Source organism: Ranitomeya imitator, chromosome 4 (genome assembly GCF_032444005.1).
Source record: "Ranitomeya imitator isolate aRanImi1 chromosome 4, aRanImi1.pri, whole genome shotgun sequence".
NCBI lineage: Eukaryota > Metazoa > Chordata > Amphibia > Anura > Dendrobatidae > Ranitomeya > Ranitomeya imitator.
In genome coordinates this window covers 477,406,729-477,424,737 of record NC_091285.1, presented here as the reverse complement: position 1 = coordinate 477,424,737, position 18,009 = coordinate 477,406,729, and the positions used below count along the sequence as shown (strand labels likewise).

General features: G+C 42.9%; 1 protein-coding gene across 1 annotated transcript in view; it reads left to right on the top strand.

Annotated features, from left to right (window-relative positions):
* LIPC (lipase C, hepatic type) overlaps nt 1–18,009 on the top strand; it is a 305,016-nt gene that overhangs the window by 89,803 nt on the left and 197,204 nt on the right. Inside the window, exon 3 of the mRNA XM_069762120.1 lies at nt 17,804–17,872. Coding sequence (XP_069618221.1) covers nt 17,804–17,872 — 69 coding nt within the window. The remainder of the gene's footprint in view (nt 1–17,803; nt 17,873–18,009) is intronic.

The following is an 18,009-nucleotide window of genomic DNA, read 5'->3' as shown; positions in this document are numbered from 1 at the left end:
CTTTTTCTTCGGCGTTTCATCCTCAGACTAATGGCCAAACTGAGCGAACTAATCAGACCCTGGAGACCTATTTGAGATGCTTTGTGTCTGCTGATCAGGATGATTGGGTGTCTTTCTTGCCGTTGGCCGAGTTTGCCCTTAATAATCGGGCTAGTTCGGCTACTTTGGTTTCACCTTTCTTTTGTAATTTTGGTTTTCATCCTCGTTTTTCTTCTGGGCAGGTTGAGCCTTCTGATTGTCCTGGTGTTGATTCTGTGGTGGACAGGCTGCAGCAGATTTGGACTCATGTGGTGGACAATTTGACGTTATCTCAGGAAAGGGCTCAACGTTTTGCTAACCGCTATCGGTGTGTTGGTCCCCGGCTTCGTGTGGGGGATTTGGTTTGGTTGTCTTCTCGTCATGTTCCTATGAAGGTTTCTTCCCCTAAGTTTAAGCCTCGGTTTATTGGTCCTTATATAATTTCTGAAATTATTAATCTGGTGTCTTTTCGTTTGGCTCTTCCAGCCTCTTTTGCCATTCATAATGTTTTCCATAGATCTTTGTTGCGGAGATATGTGGTGCCCGTTGTTCCCTCGGTTGACCCTCCTGCCCCGGTGTTGGTTGAGGGAGAGTTGGAATATGAGGTTGAGAAGATTTTGGATTCTCGTTTTTCGAGGCGGAGGCTTCAGTATCTTGTCAAGTGGAAGGGTTATGGCCAGGAGGATAATTCTTGGGTTGTTGCCTCCGATGTCCATGCCACCGATTTGGTTCGTGCATTTCATTTGGCTCGTCCTGATCGGCCTGGAGGCTCTGGTGAGGGTTCGGTGACCCCTCCTCAAGGGGGGGTACTGTTGTGAATTCCTCTCTTGGGCTCCCTCTTGTGGTTTCAAGTGGTATGGCTGCTCCTTGGAGTTAGCTGTCATCAGCTGCCTCCACTTATCGTCTCTTCTGCTCGGCTATTTAGGCCTGGCTGTTCCTTCAGCGAGTGCCACTTGTAAATGGTTCCTGGTTGGATTCACATCTCTTTGGATTTTCCTGTTATCCTGACCAGTTCAGCAAAGCTAAGTTTTTGCTTGCGCTTTTCTGTTCACAGATTGTGGACTTATCCGTTCAGTGCTTTCTATGTTTGTCCAGCGTTATCAGTATGAATTAATTCTGTCTTGCTGGAAGCTCTGGGAAGCAGATTTACCCTCCACACCTTTAGTCAGGTGTGGAGATTTTTTTTTGTAAACTCTGCGTGGATTTTTGTAGTGTTTTATACTGACCGCACAGTATTCCATCCTGTCCTATCTATCAAGCTAGACTGGCCTCCTGTGCTCATCCTGATTTCATTCTGTGTATGTCTTTTTCCTCTCCACTCACAGTCATTATTTGTGGGGGGCTAATCTATCCTTTGGGGATTTTCTCTGAGGCGAGATAGATTTCCTGCTTCTGTCTTTAGGGGTAGTTAGCTCTTAGGCTGTGACGAGATGCCTAGGGAGAGTTAGGAGCATTCCACGGCTACTTCTAGTGTTGTGTTGAGCTTAGGGACTGCGGTCAGTACAGTTACCACTTCCTTCAGAGCTCGTTCCATGTTGCTCCTAGACCACCGCATCATAACAGGGCACCATATCCACCTGTTTGCAATCGTTGCACATGCTAGTCCTCTTTCGGGTACAGGACATCCACCTCCGGGCACAGGACTGTCCACATCCGCGACCAGTACCATGAACAACTTGCATCTCTGTGTACGCTGCGGGTGCCAGGCTATTCAGCTGCCCTGGGTGCTGGCTCTGCTGGCCTCCATGCACTCTGCAGACCAGCACACACCAGACTGACACTGATGTGCAGCTCGCACACCTGGCCTGACCTGGCCAGACATCTGACATGGCCTGCACGGCCTGACACACCCATACCCCTTACTGCAGGGCTTTTAAACACACACAAACCTGTGGCCCTAAGCCACCTGGAAAACCCAGACCGGAGATCTGTGACTCTCATGCACACCTATGGACTTCATCCGTCTGCATGCACATTCTGGGGAGAACAAACAGCGCCCCCTAGCTGTATCAGAGGCCACAGCCTCACACAGCTTATACAGCACCATTAATTCCACAGCGCTTAGCAGACATCATCACTATCATCATTCGAGATCACAGTGTAAATTCCCTGTCAGTAAGTTTTTTGTGCTTGTGAGTAAACTGGAGAACCTGAAGGAAACCCACACAAAGGTGGTGAGTAGGGTTGAGCGAAACGGGTCGGCCATTTTCAGAAGTCGCCGACTTTTGGCAAAGTTGGGTTTCATGAAACCCGACCCGACCCCTGTGTGGGGTCGGCCATGAGGTCGGCGATCTTCTGAATCTGGTATCGGAATTCCAATACCGAGTTCCGATATGTTTGCAATATCGGAAATCGGTATCGGAATCCATATTTAAGTGTAAAATAAAGAATTAAAATAAAAAATATTGCTATACTTACCGTCTGACGCGCCCTGGTACTAACCGGCAGCCTTCCTTCCTTAGAATAAGCGCGTGAATGACCTTAGATGACGTCGCGGCTTGTGATTGGTACCTAATAGAAATATACTCACCCTCGGACGCGCCCTGCTTCTTTCCGGCAGACTTCCTTCCTTAGAATAAGCGCGTGAATGACCTTAGATGACGTCGCGGCTTGTGATTGGTACCTAATAGGAATATACTCACCCTCGGACGCGCCCTGCTTCTTTCCGGCAGACTTCCTTCCTAAGAATCAGCGCTTGAAGGATCTTCGGTGACGTCGCGGCTTGTGATTGGTCGCGTGAGCGGTCACATGAGCGGTCGCGCGACCAATCACAAGCCGCGACGTCATCTAAGGTCCTTCACGCGCTGATTCTAAGGAAGGAAGGCTGCCGGTTAGTACCAGGGCGCGTCAGAGGGTTTATTTTACACTTAAATATGGATCCCAGGGCCTGAAGGAGAGTTTCCTCTCCTTCAGACCCTGGGAACCATTGGAAACCCAATGCACTGCATTGGGTTTCGTGTTTCGGCCGACCCCGACCCCGACCCCGACTTTTTTATAGGATCGGCCGATTTCACTCGACCCGACTTTTGAAAAAGTCGGGTCTCGTGAAACCTGACCCGATCCTATAAAAGTAAAAGTCGCTCAACCCTAGTGGTGAGTACATACAAATTCTATAGAAACGTTCTTCTTAGTAGGATTTGAACACCAGACCCCAGTACTACAATACTAACCACAGAGCTACCATGCTTGTTTTTTCTAGGGCAAGTACCACAGCATTGGGATATTATTTGAGCTCAGAATTTTTTTTTGTCTCACAGAAAATGATGGTGAAGGACATAATGAAAAGCAATATTTCTGAATGATGTTTAATAAAAGCTTAAATGCTTACTAAAACACTACCTTTCAGATACGCTGTGATAAACTTCGTAATATTGTAGCAATGGATACATGTTCATTTTATTTCACCACTATTCAGTGTAAGCCTTCAATTAAAAATGACCATGTGTCTACTGAGTCAGTCAGCCATTTCAAAACAACACATTTGCACCTGGAGAACGTTCCGAGGGACGAACACAAATCATTTCCTCTGCTAATCCTGCCAAGTAAAAATGAGATTTAAGTTGGATGCGCCGAAATAAAAATAGTTTTTCAGTGTGCTGGTACAGCAAAGTATTTATGTGATGTTGTTCCTACTGTCTGCTCCTGCCTACATGATTATAAAGCTGAAGAAAAAGCCTGTGGCACGAGTTGTTTGTCGAGAATTATATATAAAAGTGCTGGAGCATTTAATTGGATAGTATATATGCACATTAAGTATGCCCTTTCCTTCAAGACACACAACAATGGTGTAGTTTAGAAGAACAGTAGCTCCATATATTAAGTAAGGAGCCATATCAAAAATTGCATTACTTTTTAAGGTTGAGAAGTTAGATTATCATCAGGTGTATTTCAATAAGGTGCAGAATTTGTAGCAAACATAGCATCAAAAATATTTAAAACATGATGTGATTTAACAATGCTTTTCTATGGCCATTAAAAGGGATTGGCAGGAGGTTCAGCTGGAGCCGCCACTTTCAAGAAAACTTATTTCAAATATCCTGGCAGAGCAAAGAATGCTTGGCATGTGAAATCCAAGCAACTCTCCATCTGCAAACATAAAGCTCAGATGATAACGTTTCTCCTCTGATAAAATGCCAATGTATGTACATTTTCCTTGAGCATTTTCTTGGCTGAGTGATTTCATTCCTTTCCTTTAAGGCTCACTTTTTGCAGAAGAAAGTGAATGTATTTTGCAAGCGTCCATAGCAATTGAAGATATTTTTTTCAGTAAACTAGATAATGTTCAAGGTGAAATATTTGTGAGGAAGCAGTTTTTATGAATTATTGCAGGTTCTACTTTGATGTTTCCATTCCTTTAATTCAGCCTATGACAGCCCAGTCGTTGCAATAAAATTTTTAAGCACTTCACTCTTTCAAAGATAACATATTTGGAGTATAAAGAGAAGTTGGGGAGAAGGATCACGGGAAGCTGACCAAAGCTGAAACGTATAAGGGCAGTCTCACACGTCCAGATATTTCCGGTACCGGAAAAATCGGTACCGGAATTATCCGTGTCCGTGTGCCGGTGCATTTCTGTGGCACATCAGTGTGGCACACGTGCCACCCGTGTGCCCACTGGGTACCACACGCACCGTGCTGGAGACAGTGCTAAAGTTTGCTGTAGAGAAGATATGCGTTTGCTGTAGAGAAGATATGAATATTGGTGTGTAAAATCAATATCCAGGTCCCCAAAACTGTGCGCCTCCCCTCCCCCCCGCTGTGATTAAAATACTCACCTAGCTTCCGGATCCCTCCCAGCGTCCTGTCCTGGCCGCACCTTGTACTGTATGAGCGGTCACGTGGGGCCACTCATTTACAGTAATGAATATGCGGCTCCACCCCTTTGGGAGGTGGAGCCGCATATTCATGATTGTAATCGGCGGCCCCACGTGACGGCTCATACAGCAAACGCTGCTGCAGGGAAGATATGAATGGGGCTTCAGCACCAGTGGGGGGACAGCGCTTAATGTAGCGCTGTCTCCTGCACGGCACACGGACTGCACACGGACAACGTCCGTGTGCGGTATGTGTTTTACACGGACCCATTGACTTTAATGGGTCCGTGTAATCCGTGCGCTCCCACAAACACTGACATGTCTCCGTGTTTGGCACACGGAGACACGGTCCGCAAAAAATCAATGACATCTGAAAAGATGCATTGATTTTAATGTGTCTACGTGTGTCAGTGGCTCCGGTACGTGAGGAAACTGTCACCTCACGTACCGGAGCCACTGACGTGTGAAACCGGCCTAAAGCAAAGTAAATTGTTCAAATTACCAATTTTATTACTCACCGCATGAAAATCAATGAACCAATGTCTTTTTCTTCTTGGCATTAGACCATTTATTTAGTTCCCTTTTTGGTGTTGGAATAACAGTTAAATCCAGTTCTGTAAAAGGGAATTGAAATAATCAGTTCTTGGGGTATTAAAACCATTAGCTCAAAACTCATACTCACAGATGTGATTCTGAATCCAGATACATTTAGGCAGTTAGGTAAACGTGGATTCCCTGTGGCACAGGGCGTATATTTACATCATATGTCGTGTCCCGCCTTTGATGTGGGCTCACACGTTGAGCCCGCATCTTTACTGGCACATGACTGCTGAATACCGTAAATCAACAAAAAAATAAAGTTGCACTTTTTAGTGCTAAAGCATGTAAATATAAAAATGATTTTTAGCTTCTGTAACAATGCAATAAAATTAAATCAAAACACTGTATCTAACCCAAAATGGTATCAGTAAAAATGTAAGCTCGTGGTGCAAAAACTAAACCCTCACACAGCCCCAGATCCCCAAAATGAAAATGCTACAGGTCTTGGAAAATGGCGACAAAATTAAAATATTTTTCATACAAATTTCCTAATTTTTTTCACAACTTAAATGTAAAAAAAACTATACATATTTAGTTTCTACGTACTCATATTGACTCGAAGAATCATATTGCCAGGTCAGTTTTACCATATAGTGAACATGGTAAATAAAAAAGAAAAAAACATTGAAAACGTACCTTTTTTATTGCAATTTCACCTCACTTAGATGTTTTTTCCATTTACACCATAAATGGTAAAATGAATACTGTCATTCAAAAGTCCACGTTGTCCTGCTAAAAACAAGCCTTTATACTGCTATATTGATGGAAAAATAAAAAAGTTATAGCTCTTGAAAAAAGGGAAGAAAAAAAGAAAAGTGAAAATAAAGAATGGAAAATGACCGGGGGTTAACGGGTTAATTCACAGGAAAAATATGTCTTCAGTGAGTTCAGACTTTAAGGAGTTCTATGGAGAGAGAACCTAGAGGCAGACACAAATGTTCTGATGTACCTTCTCTTGAAATAACAGCTACATTTGTGAGGTGTGGAGATCCTGCCTCTGCACAGGGGGAATCTCGAACCATCTCCGCTGAGGTCTCCCATTCTTCTTCAGCCGCAGTGGAGAAGTCAGTCCCAGCATCTAGTTCAGGCTGATACTGGATGACTGGTTACTGCTGCCTTTCCAGCTTCTGCCATTGTAGCCAGTACTGGGCAGCGGCGAGCAGATGTGTTTGGGGCTAAGTCCTGCTCTTCCCTTTCTGAGCATGCCCAGGGCAAGATCTCTCGTTGGAGATCAAGGGTCACATGCTTAGATACTGCAGCAAATCCCATTGGACCTTTAGGAAGGTCCTGAAGGTGTTCTTCTTCTGTGGCTGACTCCCATTGGTCCTTCTGGGAAGGTCCTGTTCTTGCTGCAGCTATAAAAGGTTTGCATGGCCGCACGGCCATGCGCTAGTGTACATTTGGAATAGTGTGTGTGTTGATGAGTGCAAGTCGTTCTTTAAAATCCCCTCCCTTGTTTATGAGTGTTCGCAAAAGGTGGATGCTTGCGCCCGACTAAGCTGTCAACATAAAGACACACGATGCAGCGTCTATTGCTGTAACCGCCAGTGCGGAGCCATGCGCTTATAGAGCGCTTTCCTACCCCAAGGCTGGGTGGTTAGTGGCGTCCGCCAAAGTGGCACAGCACGCACTCTTGTGCTTTAAGTTATATTTTCTCTTACTTTGACACCCCAGTTGCGGTGTCGAGCGCAAGTGGTCTGTACGTACTTTAATCCTGTGTCTTGGGATAGAGTCCTGAGACTCCTTGCTTGCGCTCTTGGTGCGGTACCGCGGCCCTGTGATGCAACAGGGTTTGCTTTCTTCACACAGGGTGAATTTAACCCGTGTGCGTATCCACATTGTACCGCCATATAGTCCATCATTACTCAGCAGCAGGTTCCATCTCTGCACGGTGGACCCCGGGCTGCGAACGCACCTTATACCATCTCTCTTATAATTTGGTGCGTTCCGCTAGCCCTAACAACATTTTAAAAGCATGAAAAACATGCGTGTGTGAACACGAAAACATTAAAAAACACAGTTGTGAGTATAGCATGGTATTAATGCTGCATTTTACAAACTGAATAAAACTGATGTAAAAAAAAAAAACACTGTGTGGGAAGGAAGAAAAGATTTAGTGAAATCTGTGTAGAAAGCCTCCACTATGAGAAGACAGTTTATGATCTAGACAAGGGGTGGGCAATTCATTTTCCCGAGGGGCCACATGAGAGACCATGACTGTTGTGGAGGGCTGAACGAATAGGCTGAAAGTAATTCTGCTCAAAATTAATATTAACATATTAATTATAATTACAGTATTTTATATTAGCATCCTCAATAATCAGAACCTCCCACTCCCGTCTCCAAGACTTTACACGTGCTGCGCCGATTCTTTGGAATGCACTACCTAGGTTAATACGATTAATCCCCAATCCCCACAGTTTTAAGCGTGCCCTAAAAACTCATTTGTTCAGACTGGCCTACCGCCTCAATGCATTAACCTAACGATCCCTGTGTGGCCTATTTATAATAAAAAAAAAAAAAGGTTCCTCGCATCATGTTCTCATACACTTTATGCAGTATTAGCCCTCTGTGTCTGTACTGCTACATACTTAGGCAGGTAACTGGTTCATGCAGCTTTACATGAACACCTGAGCCTTACACTATAGCTGGTCCGAATAACTAAAGCAATTGTTACCATCCACCTCTCGTGTCTCCCCTTTTCCCCATAGTTTGTAAGCTTGCGGGCAGAGCCCTCACTCCTCTTGGTATCTATTTTGAACTGTGATTTCTGTTATGCTGTAATGTCTATTGTCTGTACAAGTCCCCTCTATAATTTGTAAAGCGCTGCGGAATATGTTGGCGCTATATAAATAAAAATTATTATTATATTATTATTATTAAAGGGAACCTGTCACCTGAATTTGGCGGGACCGGTTTTCGGTCATATGGGTGGAGTTTTCAGGTGTTTGATTCACCCTTTCCTTGAAGTTCATTCTCTGTCCTCCGTAGTACACGCCTGCGCAAGGCAAGAATGCCTTGCGCAGGCGTGTGCTACAGAGGACAGAGAATGAACTTCAATCCAATATTGCGGCCAGCATGCAGCCAGCAGATAAGGAAAGGGTGAATCAAACACCTGAAAACTCTGCCCATATGACCGAAAACCGGTCCCTTCCCTTTAATAGTAATTGTATGTCTTACTATTGAGCAGAATTGAATATGCTGACATCCCCCTATATACCATTTGTGCCCGCACACAGCCCCTTTTATATATTGTATGAGCCCACACAGCCCGTATATACCTTAAGAGCCCCTACATTGCCTCCCTATATACAGCATGAGCCCCACCTAGCCTCTCTACGTACAGCATGAGATCTACATAGCCTCCATATAGCTTCCCTATATACAGAATGAGCCTACACAGCCATTCTATATATTGCATGAGCCGCACATAGCCTTCTATATACTGTATGAGCTTCACATAGCCTTCCATATACAGCATGAGCTGCGCATAGCCTCCCTATATGCAACATGAGCTCCACATAGCCTCCCTATATACAGAATGAGCCCAAATAGCCTCCCTATATATTGCATGAGGCCCACATAGCCTCCCTATATACAACATGAGCCCCACATAGACTTCCATATACAGCATGAGCCCCACATAACCTCCTTATATACAGCATGAGCCCACAGAACCTCCCTATATATTGTATGAGCCCCAAACAGGCTTCTATATACTGCATGAGCCACACATAGCCTCCCTATATATTGCATGAGTCCCATATAGCCTCCCTACAAACAGCAAGAGCCCTACATAGCCTTCCTATATACAGCAGGAGCTTTAGATAGCCTCCCTATATATCATACAACATGAGCCCCACATTGCTTCCTTATATACAGCATGAGCCCCACATAGCCTCCCATATGCCGCATGTGCCCCACATAGCCTCCCTATAAACAGCATGAGTCCGGCATAGTCTTCCTATATAGTGAATGAGCCCCATATTACCTCCATATACAGCATAAGCCCCACATAACCTCCCTATATACAGCATTAGCTCCACATAGCCTCCCTATATACAGAATGAGCTTACACAGCCTTCCTATATATTGCATGAGCCCCACATAGTCTTCTATATACTGTGTGAGCTCCATGTAGCCTTCCATATACAGCATGAGCAGCACATAGCCTCCTATATATATAGAACAAGCCCACACAACCTCCCTATATATTGTATGAGCCCCAAACAGCCTTCTTTATACTGCATGAGCCACACATAGCCACCCTATAAACTGCATGAATCTCATATAGCCTCCCTACAAACAGCATGAGCTCTACAAATCCTTCCTATATACAGCATGAGCTTTAGATAGCCTCCCTATAAACCGAACATGAGCCCCACATTTCTTCCTTTTATACAGTATGACCCCCACATAGCATCCCTATATACTGCATGAGTCCCACATAACTTCACTTAATACACCATGAGCCCCACATAGCCTTCCTATAAACAGCATAAGCCCCACATAGTCTCCCTTTATACAGCATGAGCTCCACATAGACCTCCATATATAGCATAAGCCCCACATAACTTCCCTATATGCAGCATTAGCTCCACATAGCCTCCCTATATACAGAATGAGCCTACACAGCCTTCCTATATATTGCATAAGCTCCACATAGCCTTCTATATACTGTTTGAGCTCCACATAGCCTTCCATACACAGCATGAGCCTTACATAGCCTCCCTATATACAATATGAGCTCAACATAGCCTCCCTATATACAGAATGAGCACAAATAGCCTCCCTATATATTGCATGAGGCCCACATAGCTTCCCTATATACAGCATGAGCTCACATAGACTTTTATATGCAGCATGAGCCCCACATAACTTCCCTATACACAGGATGAGCTCCACATAGCTTCCCCATATACAGAATGAGCACACACAACCTACCTATATATTGTATGGGCCCCAAACTGCCTTCTATATACTGCATGAGCCACACATAGCCACCCTATATACTGCAGGAATCCCATATAGCCTCCCTACAGCATGAGCGCTACATAGCCTTCCTATATACAGCATGAGCTTTAGATAGCCTCCCTATATACTGTAGAACATGAGCCCCTAATTGCTTCCTTATACAGTACAGACCAAAAGTTTGGACACACCTCATTTAAAGATTTTTCTGTATTTTCATTACTATGAAAATTGTACATTCACACTGAAGGCATCAAAACTATGAATTAACACATGTGGAATTATATACTTAACAAAAAAGTGTGAAACAACTGAAAATATGTCTTATATTCTAGGTTCTTCAAAGTAGCCACCTTTTGCTTTAGTGACTGCTTTGCACACTCTTAGCATTCTGTTGATGAGCTTCAAGAGGTAGTCACTGGAAATGGTTTTCACTTCACAGGTGTGCCCTGTCAGGTTTAATAAGTGGGATTTCTTGCCTTATAAACGGGGTTGGGACCATCAGTTGTGTTGTGCAGAAGTCTGGTGGATACACAGCTGATAGTCCTACTGAATAGACTGTTAGAATTTGTATTATGGCAAGAAAAAAGCAGCAAAGAAAAATGAGTGGCCATCATTACTTTAAGAAATGAAGGTCAGTCAGTCCGAAAAATTGTGAAAACTTTGAAAGTGTCCCCAAGTGCAGGGGCAAAAACCATCAAGCGCTACAAAGAAACTGGCTCACATGAGGACTGCCCCAGGAAAGGAAGAACAAGAGTCACCTCTGCTTCTGAGGTTAAGTTTGTCCGAGACACCAGCCTCAGAAATTGCAGGTTAACAGCAGCTCAGATTAGAGGCCAGGTCAATGCCACAGAGAGTTCTAGCAGCAGACACATCTCTACAACAACTGTTAAGAGGAGACTTTGTGCAGCAGGCCTTCATGGTAAAATTGCTGCTAGGAAGCCACTGCTAAGGACAGGCAACAAGCAGAGGAGACTTGCTTGGGCTAAAGAACACAAGGAATGGACATTAGACCAGTGGAAATCTGTGCTTTAGTCTCATGAGTCCAAATTTGAGATCTTTGGTTCCAACCACCGTGTCTTTGTGCGACGCAGAAAAGGTGAACGGATGGACTCTATATGCCTGGTTCCCACCGTGAAGCATGGAGGAGGAGGTGTGATGGTGTGGGGATGCTTTGCTGGTGACACTGTTGGGGATTTATTCAAAATTGAAGGCATACTGAACCAGCATGGCTACCACAGCATCTTGCAGCGGCATGATATTCCATCCGGTTTGCGTTTAGTTGGACCATCATTTATTTTTCAACAGGACAATGACCCCAAACACACCTCCAGGCTGTGTAAGGGCTATTTGACCAAGAAGGAGAGTGATGGGGTGCTACGCCAGATGACCTGGCCTCCACAGTCACCAGACCTGATGGTTTGTGGTGAGCTGGACCGCAGAGTGAAGGCAAAACGACCAACAAGTGCTAAGCATCTCTGGGAACTCCTTTAAGATTGTTAAGACCATTCACGGTGACTACCTCTTGAAGCTCATCAAGAGAATGCCAAGAGTGTGCAAAGCAGTCATGAAAGTAAAAGGTGGCTACTTTGAAGCTAGAATATAAGACATAATTTCAGTTGTTTCACACTTTTTTGTTAAGTATATAATTCCACATGTGTTAATTCATAGTTTTGATGCCATCAGTGTAAATGTACAATTTTCATAGTCATGAAAATACAGAAAAATCTTTAAATAAGAAGGTGTGTCCAAACTTTTGGTCTGTACTGCATACAGCATAAGCCCCATATAGCCTCCCATATGCAGCATGAGTTCCACATAACTTCCGTAAATACACTATGAGCCCCACATAGCCTCCCTATAAACAGCATAAGCCCCGCATAGCCTCCCTATATATGGAATGAGCCCCATATTACCTCCCACATATAGCATGAGCCCCTCATAGCCTCCATATTTACAGCATGAGCTCCCACATAGCCACTCATATACAGCATAAGCCCCACATAGACTCTCCATGTCCAGCATGAGACCTCCATAGCCTCTCCATTTCCAGGCAAACATGCCATACACATGAAAAAAAACACAACCACATACTCACCTCGCTCTCGTTCCCCCGGCGCTCTGCTCCTGTCTCTGGTGCACTGGCTCTCCACAGTGCACAGCTGATGCAAAGAAATGATGTCATCGCGTCACCTGTTTTGCATGCTTATTGGTAGAAGAAGGGGCCGGCAGCATCCTAAATATGCAGACAGCGGTGACGGCTGGCAATGGAGGGCATGGTGCAGCCTGTGGGCCACTATTTTAACCCCTTCATGACCTTGGGATTTTTCGTTTTTCCGTGTTCGTTTTTCACTCCTCTCTTTCCCAGAGCCATAACTTTTTTATTTTTCCGTCAATTTGGCCATGTGAGGGCTTATTTTTTGCAGGATGAGTTGGACTTTTGAACGACATCATTGGTTTTAGCATGTCGTGTACTAGAAAACGGGAAAAAAATCCAAGTGCGGTGAAATTGCAAAAAAAAGTGCAATCCCACACTTGTTTTTTGTTTGGCTTTTTTGCTAGGTTCACTAAATGCTAAAACTGACCTGCCATTATGATTCTCCAGGTCAGTACGAGTTCATAGACACCTAACATGACTAGGTTATTTTTTACCTAAGTGGTGAAAAAAAATTCCAAACTTTGCTAAAAAAAAAAAAAAAATGCGCCATTTTCCAATACCCGTAGCGTCTCCATTTTTCATGATCTGGGGTCAGTTGAGGGCTTATTTTTTGCGTGCCAAGATGACGTTTTTAATGATAGCATTTTGGTGCAGATACGTTCTTTTGATAGCCCGTTATTGCATTTTAATGCAATGTCGCGGCGACCAAAAAAACGTAATTCTGGTGTTTCGAATTTTTTTCTTGCTACGCTGTTTAGCGATCAGGTTAATGCTTTTTTTTAATTGATAGATCTGGCGATTCTGAGTGCGGTGATACCAAATATGCGTAGATTTGATATTTTTTTATTGATTTATTTTGATTGGGGCGAAAGGGGGGTGATTTAAACTTTTATATTTTTTTTATTTTTTTCACATTTTTTTAACTTTTTTTTTTTACTTTTGCCATGCTTCAATAGCCTCCATGGGAGGCTAGAAGCAGGCACAGCACGATCGCCTCTGCTACATAGCAGCGATCTGCTGTTCGCTGCTATGTAGCTGAAAATCAGGTGTGCTGTGAGTGCCGACCACAGGGTGGCGCTCACAGCTTCCGGCGATCAGTAACCATAGAGGTCTCAAGGACCTCTATGGTTACAATTCTGAAGCATCGCCGACCCCCGATCATGTGACGGGGGTCGGCGATGACGTCATTTCCGGCCACCCGGCCGGAAGCGGTAGTTAAATGCTGCTGTCTGCGTTTGACAGCGGCATTTAACTAGTTAATAGGCGCGGGCAGATCGCGATTCTGCTCGCGCCTATTACGGGCACATGTCAGCTGTTCAAAACAGCTGACATGTCCCGGCTTTGATGCGGGCTCACCGCCGGAGCCCGCATCAAAGCAGGGGATCTGACCTCAGATGTACTATCCCATCCGAGGTCAGAAAGGGGTTAAACCTCTCGGCTGTCTCATTCCACAGGCTGAATGTGTCCCGCGGGCCGCACTTTAGCCAGGTCTGATTCCAGACCAGAATTTTTGTCATTAATTATCAATTATGTTATGTAAATTAGCATTCTTCATTGAGTAAACCACTCCTCTCCAAAACATTTTATTCAGTGGCCATTTTAGTGATATTTAATTGTGTTTTAAGTTATTGTTTATCCAGATTTGATATTCAGTAGTTAATTTAGAAATCTTCTAAATCCACCAATAATTACCTTTCTAACTTGTTTGCAAATTGTTTAATGGATTCTAGGATTGCAAAGTGTTTACTGGCTCAATTTCCAAATTATTCAAGGTTTTGCCTTTGACCAATGGCAGCAAAATGTGCCTGCTGTTCTGATTTTAGTGTTCGATTGTCTGAATATAAAGCAACCTTTAATGTTATAACTGCAAAATCTCTAGACAAATAGATATTCTGGAAGTTCTTGGTGCACATGTTAGAATGCAGCAATAAATGGAAACGTAACTGTGTTAAGGGAATAATTTACCCAAAGGTAAAATGCCTGGAGCAGAACAAGTTATGCATATTACCTAAAGCGGTTTTACTCATCTGTAAAAAAACAAAACATTGTGCATTTAAAGTACAGAATAAGATGCCTCAATCAACAGAGACAGCTTCATAGAACAGAAGGTAGAAGGGCCTGATGCATACAACTATACAGACTGATAGCCGCTGTGTGCTAATGTTTCATTTTTTGGCTTGGATAACATTTTATAAATGAGTCTTATACATTTTACTATACAGTATAGGGAATTCAAAATGTTATAGTCTCAAGATAATCAGTCTGAATGAAGCCTAATGGTAACCAATATTCATATGATGGATTCACAGAGCTGTAGTATGTCATAAGCTAGGACGACATTGTAATTTCATTATTATTGTTATTATTATTCGGGCTTGTGCAGACGGTTGTACTATCTGTCTGATCCGACAAAACATCAAATCACACTCAGACCGATGTTATTCTATGGGGCCATGCACATGTCTGAGTTTGATCCTATATTCGTATCGCACTCGGCCATGGAAGTCTATGAGTCCGTGGAAGCCATCGGACTGCACTCAGATGACTTATGACATTTGAGTGCATTCTGATTTTCACTGACTGACAAAATAGAGAAGGAGGAGAATTTTTTGTGAGAGAATCAGATCGCACTATGCTGACACTCTGATCAAAGTCCGATCAGAGTTTGAGCAGAGTGTGATTTCCATAGTCGACTCGATTCTCTTGGATGAAAGAATATACAAAAGTCTGCACCTGCCCTTAAGCATTTTTATATACAATATTTTTTCTGTGGTTAGCAATTTTATTGCCATGATTCAATATTTTTAGATGTATATATCTATATAATAAAGGATTTTTCCACTTTAAGGAATGTAAAGAAAATGGACCCCAAACGCATTTATATGCCTAAAGTAACAAACAGAGTATATACTCACCCTCCAGTCCAGTGCCAGATGCCCAGTTCTGCTTTGTTGTCAATGTTTTGGCTGCAGCGGTTACATAATGTCAATAGAGCATATAATTGAGTTTAACAGCTGTGCCAAGGTAGATGGTAAGAGCCCCTGAGTTCCGGGTTTGGTTGCAGCAGTAAAGTGAGCTGTCGACACTGATGGCGCCACTGCAACTAGCATAAAAAGTCCCAAGCAGCAGCGGAGATCCGGCGGAAGACCTGGCAAGGGTGATTACCTGCTCTGTTTGGTATTTGAGGTGTATGAAAGAATTTGTCAACTTTCTATAAAATGCAGAAAAACTTTAATAATTTGTTTACACATGTATTTTGAGGTCATATGTATTGCAGATATTATTTTATTTAGATGTCATCAATTATTAATCAGTGTGACTTTTCCAGTTATCTACATGGGGCTTGCAGAAATCAATGCACATCCTACAGCAACACAATTTACATACAGTGGGGAAAATAAGTATTTGATACACTGCCGATTTTACAAGTTTTCCCACCTACAAAGAGTGGAGAGGTCTGTAATTTTTATTGTAGGTACACTTCAACTGTGAGACAGAATCTAAAAAAATTCTGAAAATCATTGTATGATTTTTACATAATTAATTTGCATTTTATTGTATGAAATAAGTATTTGATACAAGAGAAAAACAGAACTTAATATTTGGTACAGAAACCCTTGTTTGCAATTAGAGGCCAGACGTTTCCTGTAGTTCTTGACCAGGTTTTCACACACCGCAGTAGGGATTTTGGCCCACGGCCCACTCTTCCATACAGATCTTCTCCAGATCTTTCAGGTTTCAGGGCTGTCACTGGGCAACATTGAGTATCAGCTCCCTCCAAAGATTTTCTATTGGGTTCAGGTCTGGAGACTGGCTAGGCCACTCAAGGACCTTGAAATGCTTTTTACGGAGCCACTCCTTAGTTGCCCTGGCTGTGTGTTTCAGATAATTGTCATGCTGGAAGACCCAGTCATGAGTCATGACCCATCTTCAATGCTCTTACTGAGGGAAAGAGGTTGTTGGGCAAAATCTTGCGATACATGACACCATCCGTTCTCCCTTCAGTACGGTGCAGTCATCCTGTCCCCTTTGTAGAAAAGCACCCCCAAATATTTCCCCCTCCATGCTTCATAGTTTGGACAATGTTCTAGGGTTGTACTCATCCTTCTTCTTCCTCCAACCATGGTGAGTGGAGTTGATATCAAAAACGTCTAGTTAGGTCTCATCTGACCACATGACCTTCTCCCATGCCTCCTCTGGATCATCCAGATCATCATTGGCGAACTTCAAATGGGCCTGGGTATGTGCTGGTGTGAGCAGGGGACTTTGCGTGCTCTGAAGGATTTTAATCCATGACAGTGTAGTGTATTACTAACGATAATGTTTGAGCCTGTGGTTCCAACTCTCTTCAGGTCATTGACCAAGTCCTCTCGTGTTGTTCTGGGCTGACTCCAGACCTTTCTCAGAATCATCCTTACCTCATACAGTTGTTGTCATACGGTTGTTGCCTTCTCACCAAGCTGTTTGCCTATTGTCCTGTAGCCCATCCCAGCCTTGTGCAGCACTACAATTTTGTCCCTGGTGTACTTGGACAGCTCTTTGGTCTTGGCCATTGTTGAGAGGTTGGAGTGTGATTGATTGTGTGGACAGGAGTCGTTTATACATGTAACGAGATCAAGCAGGTGCAATAATACAGGTAATGAGTGCAGAGTAGGAGGGCTTCTTAAAGAACAACTAACAGGTCTGTGAGAGCCAGAATAGAATTCTTGATAATTGGTAGGTGATCAAATACTTATTTCATGCAATGAAATGTTTATTATGTTTTAAGCATGATTTTTTATGCACTTTATCCTAGTCTTCTCTATCTTCATAAAATTCATAAAAACCTCATGTGCATAACATAAATGTGACGCACTCATAGTATTTTTTTAAGCCAAAAAAGCAAAAAAATATGTAATGGAAGCAAGAACAAACAGTCCAGTCTGAGATTTTTGCATTTTTTTTTTTTTCAGTTTCTTTAGTTGTGCTCTAGAACTTTACGTTTGTGATACAGCGCCATCAAAGAAGGAGATACCAGTAACGTATCTATTCAGAGGATTATCTTTTTTCTAATTACCAAATACCTCACAATTTTACCCACTTTGAGTCATAATCTGTTAAAATGTGAATTTGCAGCAGTGCCTATTGTTAGATACTGGGAATACTCACCAGAAAAATGTTATGTTTATTTTTGCATTATGTTCATTGAGTTATAAATGTTATTTTTTTTATTTATTTTTTTTCTAATGGTTTATAATTCTAGGTCTTCCTGATGGAGATTCTGGAAGAAATCCATTGCAATACCCGATGAGCAGTAGTCCTTATTCTGCAGGTAATACTATATATTTACAGTATATTGAGCTGATATATTAGATGTGATCATTCTTCTATATGGCATTTATGTTCTCAGATTTTTTTTATCATTGATATTGAGCATGGGATGTGTATTGTATATAGGACATGCTAGTA